We start from the raw sequence: 20938 nt of genomic DNA, 5'->3' as shown, positions 1-20938 counted from the left end.
GATAGTTAATTGAATATCAGGTATTGAATATAATGGGCGGCTGATCCGAAAGAGCCTGTTTTCTACCTTCGCTGGAGGTGAATTTCTACCCCTTATTTTCGAAGCAGTATGTTCTACCTATCAAAATGCACTACCTCACATTTATCTATCTGGAAATTAAATTGCCAATAACACATCCATTCTGCAAGTTTATTAATGTCTTGTATTTTGTCACAGCCCACAATTTGGAGTCAGACAAAGCTTTTTAATTATGCTTCTGATCTCAAATTATGAATAAATGCTTAGCAACAATGGCCACAGCACTGATCCTTGTGGAACACTAGTTCCCACCTTTAGACAATCTAAGTAGCCACCATGAATCCCTACTCTTCCCACATTTTGCAGCCAACTTGCTATCCATTCTGCAACTTGATCCAACTCCACATGCTCTGTGTTTATTACTCGGTACTTTATTGAAGGTTTTCTAAAAAAATCTAAATATATTACACCCATTATATTACCTTTGTCTACTCTTACTTCTTCAAAGAATTCAATAAGATTGGTCAAGCATGACCTTCCCTTTTGAAATCCATGATGATTACTTTGTCATGTTTTCAGTTTCTAGATATTTGTCTCTACACATTTGAGTGAATATTCCTTGATCTTTCCTGGAAAAACTTTAGGAATGCAAAATTTCAGATTTCATTCTTGAATACCCTGGCACAGATGCTCCCAACTGGTTCAAAGTGTGTTCAATTATAATTTGCTGATTTTATGAACAGGTAGGCACTGGAACAATCAAACGTGAGAAATGTAAGCAGGTAAACTTTGAACAAATATAACCAATCCGCAACGCCTAGTCCAGAGAATCTATCAGTAAAGAGGGGCAAGTTGTACTAATCAAAACATCCAAACTAATTTTTGAAAGAATTTTCAGCCACCATTTGCTTGCCTTCAGCTTTCTACACACTTTTTTTCCCCCTGAAGACAACTGGGCCTTCACAACTTAAAGCCAAGTCACTGTAGATATAGGGAAACTTCCAGCAGCAACGGTGCTCTTATAGCTTATTTAGACCACCTTCCTCAGAGTACCTGAACAATGGTAACTAATATCAATGCAGTCCAGCTCATTAAAGCCTCTGAACAATTGACCAGGGTGTTGCTATATAAACATACCTTTACTGGCTTTATCATGGAGATAGAATTTTCCAAATTACACAGTAAGGATAATCACCTACCTAATTCATATCCTCTCTTGTCCCTGCACTCCTCTTCAAGCTAGACAAGTTGTGAAACAAAAACAGAATTACCTGGAAAAACTCAGCAGGTCTGGCAGCATTGGTGGAGAAGAAACTGATTTCTTCTCCACCGATGCTGCCAGACCTGCTGAGTTTTTCCAGGTAATTCTGTTTTTGTTTTGGATTTCCAGCATCCGCAGTAGCTTTTAGCTTTTTGTTTTTAGCTCTAGTTGTGAAAGGATCACCCATCCACTCTTTCTCAAGTAGTATGTCCTTCATACCAAAAAGACCCAGTTGAAATGAAGGTCAGGAATTTGCCTATATCCATCTCAACAGTCCATGGCAAAACACAGCATACATTATGGCACTTTTAAAATCATGATGCAAGGAAATAAAAATATATCTTTTTACAAATATATTATATTACCTTCCAGATGCTTGAGCAGAGCCCTGGCACTGTTTCCATGTGCAGATATTAGAATGCATTTCCCCTTTTTCACTTCCGGCACAATTACATCATTCCAATAAGGCAGCAATCTGTCAAGAACCTCCTTCAAACTCTCAGCTTTGGGTAGTTTGTCTTTTACAACATCACAACAATTGTATCTTCGATCATTGTAAATTTCATAGTAGTGCGAATGCGATTCATCAATAGGAGGAGGAGTGATATCATAACTTCTTCTCCAAAGCTTAACTTTTACTTCTCCATGAATTGCGGCCAACTCTGCCCGGTTAAGACCTATTAATGCTCCATAATGGCGCTCATTAAGTCGCCATGAGCTCTCAGTTTGTACCCATTCTTGCCCCATCTCATGCAAAACTTGCCATGCAGTTTCAATGGATCGACTCAAAATAGACGTAAACACAAGATCAAATTCAAATCCTGCTTCTTTTAGGATCTTTCCACATGTTTGGGCTTCTTTTATACCATTGGGAGTCAAACGCTGATCAACCCAGCTGCAGAATCGGTTTTCTTTGTTCCATTCACCTTCGCCGTGCCTCAGCAACACCAGCTTGAATGACATACTGACCTAAGTGTAGTTAAATTGTGTTCACAGCTTCAAAGGCTTCTGAAAGACAAAATAAATTATTTGTTGAGCATTACATAGAAATGTAATCAAGGCAGACTGGATGCATAGGCACTTAATAAATTCAAAGGGCAGAAAATTATTAAAAGCACAATTAAGATTAAGATACTTAAAGAGAGAAGCATGAGCCACATGGTTATCAAACATCTGATCAAAACTACACTACTAATGGCAGTCCCTCAGAGAGATGCTTGCCATGGAGTCCCCAGAGTAGAGAGAAACAGAGAAAAAGGGGTTACACCATGGTGAAGCGGCGCTTGTTATTGTGGTCAAATGCATTCTTCCCAGCTGTTGAGGTCAAAGCCAATCATCTTCAAGTAGACTTTCAGGGTATTTTTGAAATGTTTCCACTGGCCACCCTGTGATCTTTGGCCAGTTGCAAGCTGGGAGTTGAAAGCGCAGTTCAGAAGGCGAATATACTTTATCAGTTTGTTATTTTAGATCAGGTTAAATGAAGTGGCAAAGAAAAAAAAAAGGACAAAGCACATGCTGCTACCAATTTATCTAATGTCACACTTGCTATCAGGGAACAAAGCCAAACAACCCACATTCACAGAATGTAATGCAGTAAAACCTAAAAAGCAAATGTTCAAATCAACCGACCTCAGCAGAAACAGCAGAATTAGAAAGTAACGTGTTTAAAGAGAAGCATGATGTTTATGGACAATTCCTGTTCATATACATGATAACAAAAGGTAGCAAAGTCAATGATCTGAAGATTAACTCAATATAAAATGTTTCAAACTTTATGGATACCTGTAAGTCTTTAGGGAGGAACAAAGCTATTTTCTAACAAATAAAGATTAAGCCTTCTTCAGTTATGTACATGGCAGCCAATTATTTTCAAATCAAGGTCAACAGTTATTCAAATCCAAGAAGTCTTGATCACAATTTCTAGGGATATTTAATGAGTTGTAACTGTTCGAATCTTTTCAAAAGTTGCTTCATATTCTCAAGAGAATAATTAATTCAAGCCAGTTTCAACGACTGCAGTGGTTAATTTTCAAAGAGCTAGATGGATTTATATCTAGAGTCAGAGTCATTATAGCACAGAATGAGCCTCCCGTGTCCATGCCAGCTCTCTGTCAAGTATTTCAATTAGTATAATTCCCACACTCTATCCCTGCAAAGTCTATTTCCCCCAAGTGCACATCCAATTTCCTTTTGAAATCATTAATTGTCTCCACTTCCACCATCCTCAAAAGGCAGAGTTCCAGGTTATTACCACTTGCTTATATATTCACTTGTTCACTAATTTAAAATTTTTAATGAATTTATTTAAAGTGAGTGTGAAGCTTTGATGATCTATTACTTACTGAAGACAAGAGAGACACTCAGGATTATCCCAGTAGCTAAAAATAGATAAATTGTTCTGTTCTCATATACAATCCAACACCAAAGCTTGAATTTTGGTAAAGATGGGGAGGATCCCTGGCTTAGCCAAAATGGTGCCGGAGACCCAATCCTTAAGTTCCTCCCAGACCCACTATTTCTGTTGGGAGTGGTTCACAGAGACAGCCCAACTTGTGGATTTTACACTTTTCAGGACAAAGTCTAAACTTACCAGAGTTCTTTGGAGAGGTAGGGTACCTTTCTGAATAGGTCCAGAGACCACTTTGGGAGAGGTCAGGTACCCTCTGGAAGAGATCAAGAGCCTTTTGGGATTGTTAAACATAGATATGAATGTGCACAAAAAGTGGATAAACTCATTGGAACCGTCAAGGAATTTAAATCCCCTGACCTTTAAATGTTAAAAAAAAAAAATTGCAGTTTAACAAGACATCAGTGCTTGTATTTCACTCTGTTGGCAGAAACCCGAGGGCTATTAGTGTAAGGTTAGTGCTACATGACTGATTTCACAACCTATTATCATCACATTTGGGTGCTTGTTAGTTCAGAGTTTGATTGACAACTACAAGTGCTTCTAAAGTCTTTGATGTAGGGCTATAAACATAAACACTTGTTTTTATAAAGGATTAAGCATTTGAATGAAATGTTTTATTTTTATAAGGGATTGCATAGTTGAAGGAATGTGAATGTAGTGAATGGGTTTTATGAATGAGAGTGTTTTTTTTTTAAGTCTGCAATAGACACTTAGAAGTTAATTTTAGGTCATCTCAGCATAGATCGAGCCCTGTCCATGGTGGATACTGGGGGAGTTGGCATGGAGGGTGTAAGTGCAAAGGGTGGTGGTTGGGGAGCATGGCATTAAGTTGACATAGGGGCTATGAAGGGCCATGGGGTAGGTAGAGGGACATAGTTTGGCGTGTAGGCATGAGAGGCCATGGGGAGTGGGTACAGGGGTAGAGATTGGCATGGAACATATGGGGCCATGTGGGGGCATGAAATGACATGGCAATGGATGTGGCATGGGGGAAATGAGGGCTAGAGATATTTTGTTTTTTTTTATAGCTGGGATGAAGTCTCCAAGCACTGAGCCTCTGCACCCGAAAGCCCCTTGTGGCTGCTTCCGAACTCTTTCTCAGAGCAGTCGGCCTGACTCCCATTAACACCCACCCCTGGAATGAAAATTACACCACCCAGGGCAATTTCATCCGAGTCAGATTTGTGGGGTTGCAGATTTTCCTGATTTGGGAGTGAAACTTCAGGCTCAAGTCTTGCTCACTCATTGTTCCTTCCTCACTGACCTACACTGGTTCCTGATCCCCAGTCCCTCAAATTCAAATCTCTTCATGGCCTTGCTATCTCTAATCTCCTCTAGCCCATTAACTACCTCTCCAATCCCAAATACTCAATTTCTCTCTCCCTGTAATTCCTCCCTCCCTACACACCCACTAAACCCTTCTGCATCTTCCTCTTCACTTTAAGATAATCTTTAATACAAAGGCCAGAAAATTTAGAGCAAGGGAAGAAAACACCCCAGCAAGGAAAAAACAGTCTCCTTATATTTGCTGCCACAATAGAAAACTGAAAAATAAATCACTTTCAAATTCATACCTCCTCCAATACCACATCTCATTTTCATTGCAAAAAGCAGATAACGTTGGCCCACATTCAGACAGTTATGCCAGACTGCATTTAGTGTATGTAATATACATACATAACTGCCTGTTACTATAAGCTTCCTATCCAGTGCTACTTATAATTCGTGCATATATCACATCAATTTGAAAGACATAATAATCAACAAATGTTAGGCACTTTTTGGAACAAGCTAATTTATTAAGCAGATTTATGAAAATAGTTATTTATAGAAGCAAGCAGTATGGGAGAGATACTAAGCTGTTCACATTCAACTCAGAAGTTAATCAGACAAATAAGGCTAATAACCTGGTTTAGATTTTAAAAAGACTTAAATTTACCAACAGATATATCCAATTGGAATCGTTACATTCTCTAAGTTAGCTATTCTTACCTGGAAAACTGCATTCTGAACAGCTTGAGCTAGACAAGATAGCGAACGAACTCTGGGCACTGGCCTTTAACCAACCATATCAATTGCACAGGAGAGGTCATGATGCAGCCATGTCTCAAATTCCTACTTACACTAGTGCTATAATTTCATCTGCAGCAGGAAATTAATATTCCTTTTTTTCAAATCAGTGTCATAAAGATCAAGCCCTGTAATTTTCTTCTGTAAAATAAGTTCAGCTCTGCAAGCTCTGGAATTATTACGCTCCTGTTCTCCAATGCTCAAAACACCAATGTACTTAAGGTAGAATACCTAAAATACTCCAAATCCAGTCTCACAAGTTATCAATTCAGGGGCAGCTAGTAATCAAAATGCCCGTATGATGGATCCTAGTGGTTGATTATCTTGCTTATTAGCTTCAAATGACTTCACTTTGAACCTTCAGAGTCTACATCTCAATCACTGAAGTATCAAGCAAATTTCACCAAGTATGTGCTGAAACTGGTTCATTCTTTATGGCAGAAACTATTTTTCAAGACAATTTATTTAGGGACTTGTATGTGCCCAAAGAAACAAAAACTGCTATTTCTAAACAAAAGGCTGACACCAGTTAGCTTAATGTAGTTAACATTGTTAAACTTCAGAAACAAAACTTTCTGGTAATGTCTAAAAGACACCCTTCTGAAAAAAAGTTATAATTAATGAAGATAACTTTAAAAATCAGCTAAGGCAGCATTTTCAGAAGACTAATCACTGTGAAAATAGCTCTCATTTCTATCCTCAGCCATGAACAATTTTCAATTTTGATGGTCTGCTCTAACGGATCAATTTGTTCCCAAGTGTTACTGAATCACTGGTAAGAGGCCAACAGGATGGATATTTCATTGCCAATATGGAATACTTCAAAAATGTTAAGGTCATAGAAATAGGTCAAGGATGTCAAATGAGGGAGGAATTTTACCATATATACCCTCATATAAGGCAACTCACCTACAAGATGATGCATTCCAAATCTCCTGCTCCCACCATGATAGTATTACAAAATTTCATTGACATCGAAAAAAAACGGTAGCAAAGGTCAAAACCAGAAACAACTTATTAACCAATATTGCCTGGTCTACGTGAGCACAGCTGCCACAACATTCCAGACCTCAGCACTTGTCCTAGCATACTCCACAGCAGAGTACTGTGCACCTGTCTGGCACAGGTCATCACACATACATTTTGTTGACACTCAACTGAATGCAACAATGCATGTCATAACTGGAACTGTCCACTCAACACCCCTCCCCTGGCTTCCTGTCCTCACAAACATCACTCCCCCAGATATCAGCTGACTGTTGGAAACCCACAAGCTAGTTGAAAACATCCATGATGCAGCTCACTTACCACTCTCCAATGATATATATGTTCAATGCATCTACTACCCGCCTTCTATCTCAGCGCCCCATAAAGAGTAATCTCCCTGAGCAAAGTCTACCAGCAGACATCTTTAGGACCAAGGAATGGGAAACATGGGAAGTCATTAATAAGTTGACTGTGACAAACCCCACCTGTTGAATGGCAGGCTTTGATCTACCATGGTGGGAGTGGTCCTTGCTAAATGAGTTCAGGACAAGTCAGGGTCTCTGTGCAGCCAACCTCCACTGTTGGGGCCTCACTATAAACCCCTTCTGCAATTGTGGAGACACACAAACAATGCTGCACATTATCAAGGAGTGTCCCCTCTACAGGCTAAGTGGCGGACAAATCACCTTATATTCAGCTAATGAGGCAATTGCTTGGCTCCGGGGATTTGCATTCGCTAAATAACAAAAATAGTTGACATTTTTGACTTTGCATCTACTGGTGTCAACAAACACATGCCTTTTCTTCCTAATGTCAGCAATTCTTATCTGTTCATAAAATGCTTTGGTCTGATAGCCCTCTCCAATTTACTTTTACCTGCCATGGATTTTAAATTTCCTCTCCATGCATTCATTCTGCCTGTGGAAGAGTTACTGTTTAAATATCACAGCACTGGAAGAGTGGCAAGGAGCGAGAGGAGGCAACAATAGCTGATACAAATGCATCATGATAGCACTGTTAGCCATTTTAATAAAATTGCTTCACTTGGAAGGTAACCCAAGGATCGAAAAAAATTCTAACAGCAGCATTAATTTCTAGTTTAAATTTGGTCAGCCTTGATAAAGCAGAAACATAGGATATGTAGCATAGAAACAGGCCATTTGGCTCAAGTCCATGGTGGCATTTATACTCCACTAGGGTCTCCTTTCATCTTTCCTCATCTAAATCTATCACTGTAACCCTCTACTCACTTCTCCCTTATATACTTGTCTAGCTTCCCCTTTAATACATCTATTTATTTGCTTTAACCAAGTCTTTTGCTCATGATTAATATACATAATAAAATGCCTTTGCGTTACCATTGGCCAGAACCCGAACTGGACCAGCCATATAAACAATGACTACAAGATCAGGTCGGATGCTGAGAATTCTGCAGAAAGTAACTCACCTCCTGACTCCCCAAAGTCTGTCCACCATCTACAAGTACAAATCAGGAGTGTGATGGAATATTCTCCAATTGCCTGGAGGAGTGCAGCTCCAACAACACTCAAGAAGCTCATCCAGGATAAAGCAGCCAACTTGATTGGCACCCCACCCACCACTGACTCACAGTGGCAGCAGTGTGTTCCATCTACAAGGTGCACTGTAGCAACTCACCAAGGCTCCTTAGGCAGCAGCTTCCAAAACCATAACCTCTACCATTTAGAAAAATAAGGACAGCAGGTGCATGGGAACACCACCGCCTGCAAGTTCCCCTCCAAGCCACACACCATCCTGACTTGGAACCATATCGCCATTCCTACACTGTCGCTGGGTTAAAATCCTGGAACTCCCTCCCTAACAGCACTGTGGGTTTTCCTATACCACATGGACTACAGCAGTTGAAGAAGGCAGCTCACCACCACGTCAAGGGCAATTAGGGATGGCAATAAAAATGCTGGCCTAGTCAGCAACACCTACTTCCCACCATTTAGTTGGTGGGAATTTCCACTAACAGATATTAGACAGGCAATGCGAGTTTAGAGACGAGTGGTGGTGATGACAGAGGTGCTGCTCATCCAGCTCTAATCACATCAGTGTATAAATGGAAACTAAATTGTGTTTTCAGATAATGTCACTGACAGTCAGCATGTTGATGAGAAATATGAGGGGGCCAAACATGGACCCTGGGTGGGACACAAGACGTAACAGTGTGGGAGCTAGGGTTATCTTTCCATTGCAGGAAGATCCTAGAGAACAGTTTTGGAAGACAAGAGCAGGACCTGATAGTGCTTTATGTGGTCCAGTCAGATCTGGCAGTGAATGGCTAAACCAGTTGTCTGCTATATCCATTCAAGTCTGTGACCCTTGGACTTAAGGGAGCAGAGATGAGAGTCATACCAGGGGAATGGTTGTAGAGAGAGATAGCAGTGTTTTAATGTGGACAAAGACAAAGCTGGAGAGGAGAGTGTAGCTGAACAGACTGGTAGCTGCAGAAATGTTGTGGTGAAAGGGAGTGGGAGGAGAAAGGAGGATGTGTGTGGAGAGAATGGTCAGAGTTGGCCTAATCTGTGATTTACCAAATAGGAGTATCAAGGCCAAGGGGGTTGCTGTGAAAATGCACTGGGGAATTTTTGTGGAGGAAGAGATTAAAGAAGGAAAGGAGGACAGTGAACTCAAAAGAGAGAGAACGATGAATTGAAATAAAGATTGAAATTACCGAGGATGAGAAGACATCCAATGCAAAGGTGGAGAGGGGAAAGCAATGAATATATCAGTGAGAATATTTTTATGATACTTGGGTAAGTGGCAGAGAATGAGGATTTTAAATGAGAGCTGCATGGGGTAGAACAAGGTGAGATGCTCAGAGGAGAAAGAAGTCACAGAAAGGCAGGGGACATACCAAATCACAACTTGGTCTCAGGGCCAGGAAATCAGTTAACACCAACAAGTTATCTATTTGGACAATCGATCTACATTATTTTTAATGCTTTGGCTGATTAATCTAAACAAAAAAAAAGTACAAAGGGCAAACTACAAGAACTGTGCTATTTTGTCAGGAATCTTCTAAAACATACTGCATTTATGAAACAAATATAATTATACTGGTGAAATTTGAGGCAGATTTTACTTAGATTAATTTTACTTTACACCAATACATATCAATGCATTGAAACAGACAACAGATTCATGTGGCTACAAAATTTGTCTGGCGCACTTTGGGATGTATTTTCTGCATTAAAAGTGCTAAAAATATAAAGATCTTGAATCATACAAGTTAAATTCAAGCACTGTAATTTGGACTGTGGAAATTTATGTGGGAAATGTTTGTTTGTGGTTTCTTTCATTCAAAATTAAGCAGCATTCCCTCTAACCATTACAGCTTAATCTTCATTATTTCACTGTAGGATAAACCTCAAACTGGCAAAACACATGGGCCCAGACTTGTAGTTTTGAATTATCAATAGTCAAACTAATCTTTCAGATTCAATAAATACTACAAATAATAATGAACATTAAAATGATCACCAACACCATTAAACTAGATTTCCCAATATTGGGATGAAAAGTATTTAATTATTGATCAATTTAGTGCATAAAATTGAAGCTACCTTATGGTAATATGCAAGTTACAAGGTAAACCACTGTTCCAATTTTTTTTATTGCAAGAAGCTCCTTGAGATAGTTTTATGTCAAAATTTTGACTAAAAAGGCAGAGTTGCAATTATCTAACACCTGATCACATCCCAAATGTCTCAAAAGAAACACCACACAATTCATTAAATGCAGTGAGCTATTTGGACAAATGAAACAGCCAAAGACAGACACAAGATAAATTAACACAGATTACACAAAAGCTAAAACTAAACACTTAACAGTTTGGTTCCTGAGTTCAAGTACCAAATATTCCACTGAGCCACTTGAGATGGATCTAAGAGCCCATAATCACTTATCCCCATTGTTGTGTTTGCCTTCCTTATCTTGGGCTTGTTAAATGATCCTGAACGCGCATCAATAACTATTTGGAGATCACTTTAGGATGGCTAATCCATGCTTTAAAAATAAAATTAAAGCTCAGCCTAAGTAGTGTTTCTTCCTTATTCTCTTGAATTACAGTGCAATAGAACTCCATGGGCACAGCAAAGCTCCTAGCATTTCATCCAAGGATGTGGACACGTTTGTGCTACAATCAAGTCTTATCCTGTACTTCCATTTAAAGGCACGAAGTCATGTGTACTTTTTGATCAAAGTAAACCTACCAATATAAATGCAGAAAATCAGAAATAGATTTATTAAAAATAATTGTTGACCAGCCGAAACCCACTATTTTATGCCTTCTCTCCAAAACTACTTACGTAGCCACTGATGAACCATGATTTCCCAGGGTAGCCGAAGAGCACGACTGACTTTGGGAAAACGCACATTGGCACACCAGTATCCATTTTCCTGATCAGCTCCTAAATGTTTTCACAACATCTCCACTATTCAAATTTCAGTGTCAGTTTCAACCCCTTCCCAGCTTTAGAACGCCATTCACAAATATTAAAATGTGTCAGTACTGTTGAGTTACAGAAACTTGGGAATAGTAATGGAATGTGGTGATTCTCCTCCCCCCAAACCCAACTTTCCACAATATTACACGAGACCATATTTTCTTGGGAAAAAAAAATTACCTCAATGATAAACACCATTATTAATGTGCAACAAAAATAAAAATAGCTGGAAAAACTCAGGTTTGATAGCATCTGCGGAGAGGAATACAGTAACGTTTAGAGTCCATGCTGTCAGGCCTGCTGAGTTTTTCCAGCTATTTTTATTTTTGTTTCAGGTTTCCAGCATCCGCAGTATTTTGCTTTTATCTTAATTATTAATGTGCAAATCAGCCAGCAAATTTTGGAAAGGAAGAGATACTCAGTGTTGCAAATAGTCACAAGTTGCTGGCCAACGAGAGCCGACCAGGACTTAACCTTCATGACTTTCACCAAGCTGTTGCATTTTCACATTAAGTAAACCTACTGCAAAAGTTGTCTTGTAAGTGACAGAAAATAACAATTAATTATAATGACTACCAACTAACCCTCTAGACCAAAAGGTGAACAATTATAAGGGTGAAGGCTTGATGCATTCAATTCATGAATTGTTTTAAATTTTAAAAATGCAAAAATTTTAACTCAACATTTTTTTCTCACGTTTCCTTTCGGTCTGCCTCGTTTGAGGCTGCACTGTTTAAACCTAGAAAAAGGTACATCAAAATACAATAAGCCATTAATTTGAATGCAAACAGTAAAACGTTCAAAATTTCCGTACTTTGTATTTATACAAACGATGGCACAAAAGTTGCAAACACTGTTTTAATTTGTAAAGGCATAAAAATTACAACAGCAGGGCTGCTATTTGGCACAATTCTCCACTACTATCCCGTCCAATTTCATTTTCCTGTATACTATTTTATCCTCAAATAATTATCCAGGGATATTGGAACCTATGCCTCACAAGTACTTTCCAATAATTCTGAGAAAGGAGGTCCCTGTTTAATGTGAAATTGTTAAATGTAGGGAAGATATTGGCTATGATATTAGAGTCTCTATTGCTGCCAATCTTCCTGGCTTTGCAGCTGACTGCTCATTCTGGACAGAACCGCAAAGAGCCGGCCCTTTACTCGGTCCCCCTCACTGGGAATGTCTGATACCCCAAGTTAAGAGACTCGATTTAATGAACAATCTTTTTCTCTTTTTTCTCTCTCTCTCCCCCCGGCCGCTGCCGCTGCCGCTGCCACTCACCCCCGTCGTTCCGGCACTTCCTCTTGTGAGCGGCCAAAGGCCTCTTATTACTCCCACCAGGCCCGCCGTATCCCAGCAACAGGCACTGACCAATCACAGGACGGCGCTCTTCCAGCGGGCCGCAGGCGGTCCAATAAAAGCGCGGATAACAAACAGGTGTCCCTTCCTGATTGGCCAGGTAGGTAGCCTGATTGCGGGGAAAGGAGATTGATGCACAGCAGCAATCGCTGGAAATATCGAGCAGGTCAGGCAGTTTCCATGGAGAGGGACACAGTTTGAATCAGATCAAAACAGTCCAACATTTTCAAATCCCAGTAAAAATCAGTACTACCGGCACCAGTAATACCGGAGTTCCATTTTAAGATACACAAGACCAGTTCGGACAAGTTTTACTGGTATCCTTCATGTCCAAGTTTTAACTGTTTTTTCCTTTTGTGCAGAGGGAAACAGTTTGAATCAGATTTTGATCGGGGATGGTTGTGCTTTCACCTAAGCTCTAGAATTCGCTGCCTAAATGTCTCCGCTTCTTTAAGGTGCCCGTTAAAACCTATACTTCTGACCAAACTTTTCCATACCTTAGGTGGCTTGGTGTCAAATTTAGTTGTAACATTCCAGCAAAGTGCCTTGGGACATTTTATAATGTTAAAGGCATTATAGAAATCCGAGTAAATAAAAGCAAAATACTGCAGATGCTGGAGATATGAAATAGAAACAGAAAGTGCTGGAATCTTGCAGCATCTGGAGAGGTAGAAATCCAAGTTACTGTTGATGTTGATACATGAACAGGAAATCCTAGAAATGTACAGCAAGCCTGTCAGCATTAAGAGAACATGTTGATTGGTTTACCAACTTTTCTCTTTGTCCGTTGCTCACAGATGTGTGTGTTTCCAGTGATTTTTGTTTTAATTTCTGGATTGCCAACATTTGCAGTTTTTGCTTTATTTGAAGGAGGAACATGATATTGTGATCCAAGTGTGCAAAGCTTGAAGAAATACATGAGGGACAGCAGTCATGAACAGATCCAAGTTGAACGCAGCTGATGGGATCATTCGTATTGGCCACTTGCATCTCTTCCTGGGGAAGGAGCATGTCATTTCAGCTGGTACGCTTGAGGCCTTTGATGACTGTTGGGCATAGATTAATGATATGATTTAATAAATTTCCGGTTTTATTTATAATTTGGTATATTGTTTAAAAAGGGACATTTAATTAGATAAATTTGTATTAGATTTATGGCACAGTCAATCTAACTTGCAATTAAAAAGTGAGAACATACAACTCAGAAGCAACTATTCATTCACCTCAAATGCCTTAATTTCATTGTTAAATTCTCCACTACTTCCTGCCATTTATTTGAACTTTAATACAAAAGCAAAATACTGCAGATGCTTAAAATTTGAAAGCCCCATCTTTTATTTCTTTACTTGTCCCATTAATATCCCATTTTGCCTTTCACCATCATCCTTTTTATCATTTAATCTCCCCTGCCTTCCATCCTATTATGGACCTGAGTGTCAGTTGTGGCTCAGTCAGTAGCACACTTGCTTCTGAGTCATAAAGTTTTGGGTTCAAGGCCCATTCCTGGACTTGAGCACAAAAATCAAAGCTGCCATTCCAGTAGTACTGTGATAATGTTGCATTTTAAAAAATTATTCTTTCATGGGATGTGGGCATCGCTGGCTAGGCCAGCATTTATTGTCCATCCCTAATTGCCCTTGAGAAGGTGGTGGTGAGCCACCTTCTTGAACCGTTACAGTCCATGCGGTGTACGAGGGTATATTGGAAGGGTGTATTTCAGGTGAGATATTAAACTGGTTCAATGAAGAGTGCAGGAGGGTATGCCAGGAGCAGCACCAGGCATACCTAAAAATGAGGCCTCAACCTGGTGAAGCTATAACACAGAACTACTTGCCTGCCAAACAGCATAAGCAGCAAATGATAGGCAGAGCTAAGCAGTCCCACAACCAATGGCTCAGATCTAAGCTCTGCAGTTCTGCCACATCCAGTCATGAATGGTGGTAGATAATTAAACAACTCACTGGAGGAGGAGGCTCCACAAATATCCCCATCCTCAGTGATGGGGGAGCCCTTCACATCAGTGCAAAAGATAAGGCTGAAGCATTTGTTACAATCTTCAGCCAGAAGTGCCAAGTGGATGATCCATCTTGGCCTCATCCGGAGGTTCCCAGCATCACAGATGCCAGTCTTCAGCCAAATCAATTCACCAAGAAACGGCTGAAGGCATTGGATAGTGAAAAGGCTTTAGGCCATGACAATATTCCGGCAATAGTACTGAAGACGTGCTCCAGAACTTGCCCCTAGCCACCCGGCAATGTGGAAAGGTGCCCAGGTATGTCCTGTACACAAAAAGCATGTCAAATCCAACCCTGCTAATTACCACCCCATCAGTCTACTCTCGATCATCATTAAAGTAATGGAAGGGGTCATCAACTACTATCAAGTGGCACTTGCTTAGCCATAACCAGCTCTCTGACACCCAGTTTGGGTTCCGTCAGGGCCACTCAGCTCTTGACCTCATTACAGCCTTGGTTCAAACATGGACAAAAGAGCTGAATTCCTGAGGTGAGCTGAGAGTGATATCAAGGCCGCATTTGACCAAGTGTGGCATTAAGGAATCCTAGCAAAACTGGAGCCAATGGGAATCAGGGGAAAACTCTCCGCTGGCTGGAGTCATACCTAACACAAAGGAAGATGGTTGTGGTGATTGGAGGTCAGTCATCTCAGCTGCAGCACTACACTGCAGGAGTTCCTCAGCCCAACAATCTTCAGCTACTTTATCAATGACCTTCCTTCCATCGTAAGGTCAGAAGTGGGATGTTCACTGATGATTACACAATGTTCAGCACCATTCACGACTCCTCAGATACTGAAGCAGTCCACGTTCAAATGCAGCAAGACCCAGACAATATCCAGGCTTGGGCTGTGAAGTGACAAGTAACATTTGCACAACTGTCAGGCAATGACCATCTTCAGCAAGAGAGAATCTAACCATCACCCCTTGATGTTCAATGGCATTACCATCACTGAATCCCCCACTATCAACATCCTGGGGATTACCATTGAACAGAAACTGAACTGGACTAGCCATATAAATACTGTGGCTACAAGAGCAGGTCAGACACTAGGAATCGTGTGACAAGTAACTCACCTGACTCCCAGGAGCCTGTCCACCATCTACAAGGCCCAAGTCAGGAGTGTGATGGAATACTCTCCACTTGCCTAGATGAGTGCAGCTCCCACAACACTCAAGAAGCTTGACTGTCCAAGACAAAGCAGCCCACTTGATTGGCACCACATCCACAAACGTTCATTCCCTCCACCACTGACACACAGTAGCAGCACTGTGTACCATTTACAAGATGCAGTGCAGGAATTCACCAAGGCTCCTTAGACAGCACCTTGCAATCACACGACCACTGCCATCTAGAAGGATAAGGGCAGCAGATAGATGGGAACACCACCAATCTGGAAGTTCCCCTCCAAGTCACTCACGATCCTGACTTGGAAATATATCACCGTTCCTTCACTGTTACTGGGTTAAAATCCTGGAACTCCCTACCTAACAGCACTGTGGGTGTACCTACACCACATGGACTGCAGCAGTTCAAAAATTCAGCTCACCTCCACCGTCTCAATAGCAACTAGGGATGGGCAATAATTGATGGCTGAGCCAGCGAAGCCCACATCCCGTGAATGAATATTAAAAAAAGGTGGATGTAATAGATCCTATTGCGCTATTTTGAAGAGGTTATCTTCAAAATCCTGGCAAATATTAATCCCTCAATCAACATCACAAAAACAGATTATCTGGTCATTATCACATAGCTGTTAGTGGGAGATTATTGTGCACTAATTGGTCGCTGAGTCTCCTACATTACAACGGTGACTGCATTTCAAAAAGTACTTAATTTCTGTAAGGTGCTTTGAGACATCCAGTGGTCATGAAAAGTGCTATATAGATGTATCTTGCTTTCTTTCCCTTTTATTCTCCCTTTCCCTGCCTCTGTTCTTGCTTAACAATTGTTGCATCTTTATTTCCAGTTCTGATGAAAGGGAATGACCTGAAGAGCTAACTTTTTTTTATTCTTACGTGGGATGTGAGCATCACTGGCAAGGGCAGCTTTTGTTGCCCATCCTTAATTGCCTTGAGAAGGTGGTGGTGAACTACCTTCTTGAACTGCTCTAGTCCATCTAGTGTAAGTACACCCACTGAGCTCTTAGGAAGAGAACAACATGCAAGTTGGATGCAGTGGAGGGGTCAAAAGAAGTGATGGTGTTGAGGTGGAGCAATGTTTCATCAGCATGCACGTGGAACCAGATCTGTTTTTGGATGATATTACCAAGCGATAGCATGCCGGTGAGAAAGAGATGGGGCAAGGATAGATCCTTTGGGTACTCTAGAGCTAACATTGTGGGAGCGGGAAGAGAAGCTATTGCAGTAATTCTCTGGCTATGACTGGCTTAGTGATGAAGAATTCCCTGAGCGCCCTCAAACTTGGTGTTGAAGGGAGGGTAGAGGAGACTTAAGAAGATGGTTTGCAGTAGAGAAAAGAAGCCAGGGATTATCTTTGTATTCTAGAAATAGTGAGCAGTTTTGGCAAAGGAGAACAACTCCCACTGTGCTTTACGTGTCCCAACCAGATCTAGCGATGAATGGTTAAATCAGCTGTCTGCAATAAGCATGCAAGTCTGCATCCATTGGAATTAAGGGAGCAGAAATGAGAGCCATACCAGGGCAATGATCAGGGTTAGAGAGTAATGGTTTTAATGGGGACTAGGGCATTAAGGATGCTGGTGAGGGAGTGGTTGAGCACATCATTAGCTGCAGAAGTATTATAATGATCGGAGAACCGAGGCTAGATAGTTGGGAATTTGAAAATGCCATTGTAAGTGACCTGACTGAGAGTTCTTCCAGGGGCAGACAAAGAAAGAGGTGGGATTGGGAGGGGAGAGGTGACGTAAGTGGAAAAGGATAGAAGGAGGTGCTAAGAGATGACTGTGCATGATTGCCTCGCTACTGCCATTATATTAAATGAAGATGGGAGAGCAGTGAACTCAGGAGAGAGGACACGCTGAGTTGAGATGGAGGTTGAAATCACAATGGTTGAGAAGTCACTCAGTTCAGAGGCTGCGGGAGAAAAGTAGAGAAGATATCTCAGTGAGAAACCTGTCTTGCACTTGGACATGCGGTAGAGAACAAGGACTTCGAAGGAGAGTTGAGAGGGATGAAAAGTTAAGTTACTCACAGGAGGAGAAGGGGGCAAGCCAAGGTGTACTTTATGATAAGTGCCACACCATCACCACCACGCTCTGGACAGACCAAGCGGTGGAAGTTGGAGCCAGGTTAGGAGGCTTAATTATGGGGAAAGGTGCCATCCCACATCAGCCAAGTTTCTGTCAAAATTATCCACAATAACTGCTTGGATGACAAAGAACTTGTGAACGGTCATTCTGTTATGTGTATTATCACATTATTGTACCTTCTTAATGTTTCTCCCTTTCTGTTTACTTCTCCCGAAGGCAGTGATCTCTTCACCACTACCTTGATAGTATCATGAGGCATCAAATCCTGGAAAAACCACAACTTTTTTCAGCTCAACATTAACAAGACAGAAAGAATGGAATAAAATTACATTATGTAACACCTTTCACATCCCAGGGCATCCCAGAACAATTCATAATGAATTAATTACTTTTTGAAGTTAGTCATTGTTATTGTGTAGGGAAACAGCAGCATATTTGCATATCTGGCGATGAATGACCCAGCTAGGGTTGCACAACTGTAAAGTGGGTAAATTACCAGTTAAGCAAGTGTCGCGAAAACATGCTTTATGTCAAATAATGATTTTTTTAATCCACTGGCTGGAAACCTGAATTAAACATTTTAAAACGGAGACTAAAGGTAACTTGAGCTTGCAGCCAAAGATGCCTACCTAATTTGCATTACTGTATCTTCCTAATTCCAAACCATTGAGATGGAAACACCATGTCTGCAAAGACTCTTCAAGGACAATGACCAGGGGAATATAAGTGAACCACATATTCTGTCCCCCTTAGCAAAGCATCCAAGCAATCACCTGAAGTATTCAACTGATGAGGATGAACTATTAAACCCAATCACCTGAACAATTGGACCCTGTCTGAGAAGGGGGATTCCCAGAGTGGAACTGATTAAGTTACAGGGGGGAATACCGTAGTAACGACCATGTTTAAATTACTGGTCAGTTGGAGAGAGTTGGTCCTGTGACAAGTACACCCCTTTGTGTGTTTTAAGCGCGTTTTCTCAGCAGTACAGCACAAGCAGCCGAGACAATGAAGGAAGACGACCCGAGTGGGATCTCTCCTTCCTCTCTCTCTCTCCACCCAAACTGCAAGCTTTTGAGTCTGTTTACTGATTGTAACTATCCGAGACAGAAATTTCTTCAAATTACTCAATCCAACACTACTGCCTGCAGAAGATCAAATTATCTATCTAGATCTTTAAATTTCCATGACGCCGGAAGCAACAGCACCACCGAATCCAGCCTGAAACCACTCAAGTCACTAACCTCCACCAACTGTTTACCCCATTAATTTTCTCTGGACTCTAATGTGTGTGTGTGTGTGTGTGTGCGTGCGCATGTCGTGCATGTTTTATTAATTTACTTAGGCCAGGTTAAGTATAATAAAAGCTATCTTCTTTGTTAAAACTCAAGAAAACCTGTCTGCTTGTGTCTTTTATGATCATTGTTTAACTGTTTACACACTTTCACTGAATTGGCAAGCACATCCTTTTCAAAAAATCCATTGCGGTCAAATGAGGAGAGAGAAAAGATGGAAAACCACCTGACCCCTCCGTACCTGAACATAACACTAGTCTTTGTTGCACAAGGCTTGATTTTTCCAATGCTATGCTGGCCTCCCAAATACTATCTAGGGAATTCTATCTAGGGAAGTCTATTTCAAGTACCAGCTTGGCTCACTGGTAGCATTCTTGCCTCTGAGTTGGTTTATAGACTCACGCCAGGACTTAAGCACATGATTGACACTGATACTAATATGGTAGTGAGAGAGTTCTACATTGCTGGAAATGCCACTTTTTAAATGTGATATATAGACTCATAGGCGTTTACCGCACAGAAGGAGGCCATTCGGCCCATCGTATCTTGCGATAGATAACAAAGATCTGACTACACTAATCCCATTTTCCAGCACAGCACAGGCTATGGCAACGCAAGCGAATATCTAAATACTTCTTAAATGTTACGAGAGTTTCTGATTCAACCATCCTTTCAGGCAGTGAGCTCCAGACTCCCACTACCCTCTGGGTGAAAATATTTCCCCTCAACTCCCCTCTTAGCTTTCTGCCTCTTACCTTAAATCTATTCCTCCTGGTTATTAACACCCCTGCTAATGGAAAAAATGCCTTCCTATCCACCCTATCTATGCCCCTCATAATCTGATACACCTCTATTAGGTCGGCTCTCAACCTTCACTGCTCCAAGGAAAACAACCCCAGCCTATCCAATATTTCCTCATTGCTCAGACCCTCCAGCATATGCAGCATCCTGGTAAATCTCCTCTGCACCCTTTCCAGTGCAATCACATCCTTCCTATAATGTGGTGACCAGAACTGCACGCAATACTCCAGTTGTGGCCTAACCAGCGGTTTATACAGTTCCAGCATAACCTCCCTGGTCTTGTATTCTTTGCCTCGGCTAATAAAGGCAAGTATCCAATATGTCTTCTTAGCCAACTTACCTACCTGCCCTGCTACCTTCAGGGATCTGTGGATATGCACACCAAGGTCCCACTGATCTTCAGTACTTTCCAGGGTCCTGACATCCATAGTGTAATCCATTGCCTTTTTCGCCCTCCCCAAGTGCATTACCTCACACTTTTCCGGGTTGAATTCCATTTGCCACTGCTCTGCCCACCTGACCAGTCCATTGATATCCTCCTGCAGTTTACGGCTATCCTCCTCATTTTTTACCACCCTACCAATTTTCCTGTCATCTGCTAACTTCTTGATCATACCCCCTACATTTTAAGTCCAAATCATTTATGTACACCATAAACAGAAAGGGCCCCAGCACCGAGCCCTGCGGAACCTCACTGGAAACAGACTTCCAGTCACAGAAACATCCCTCTATCATCGCCCTCTGTTTCCTGCCTCTTTTGGATCCAACATGCTACTTTGCCTTGGATCCCATGGGCTCTTACTTTCTTGACCAGTCTGCCATGAGGGACCTTATCAAAAGCCTTGTTAAAATCCATGTAGATCACATCAAATGCAGTACCCTCATCAACACTCCTGGTTACTTCCTCAAAAAATTCAATCAAATTTGTTAAACATGACCCCTTAACAAATCCATGCTGACTATCCCTGATTAATCCGTGTCTCTCCAAGTGCAGATATGTTTTGTACCTCAG

The 20938-nt window shown here is 41.1% G+C and overlaps 1 protein-coding gene across 2 annotated transcripts in view; it reads right to left on the bottom strand.

The window, feature by feature from the left end:
- bpgm (2,3-bisphosphoglycerate mutase) overlaps positions 1-12581 on the bottom strand; it is a 37437-nt gene extending 24856 nt beyond the window's left edge. The window contains exons 1-2 of one of the 2 annotated variants that reach the window (XM_078552830.1): positions 12506-12581; positions 1645-2287 (exon numbers count right to left, since the gene is read on the bottom strand). In XM_078552830.1, the coding sequence (XP_078408956.1) occupies positions 1645-2242 (598 nt within the window). In that variant the 5' untranslated portion in view covers positions 2243-2287; positions 12506-12581. The remainder of the gene's footprint in view (positions 1-1644; positions 2288-12505) is intronic. The other variant, XM_078552831.1, reaches the window with a different exon arrangement.
- Between the last annotated feature and the right edge of the window lie 8357 nt (positions 12582-20938).

This window comes from Cetorhinus maximus, chromosome 12 (genome assembly GCF_964194155.1).
Source record: "Cetorhinus maximus chromosome 12, sCetMax3.hap1.1, whole genome shotgun sequence".
In the NCBI taxonomy this organism is placed as follows: Eukaryota; Metazoa; Chordata; class Chondrichthyes; order Lamniformes; family Cetorhinidae; genus Cetorhinus; species Cetorhinus maximus.
Note: the sequence above shows the minus strand (reverse complement) of the source record. Positions and strands in the feature narration are given on the sequence as shown.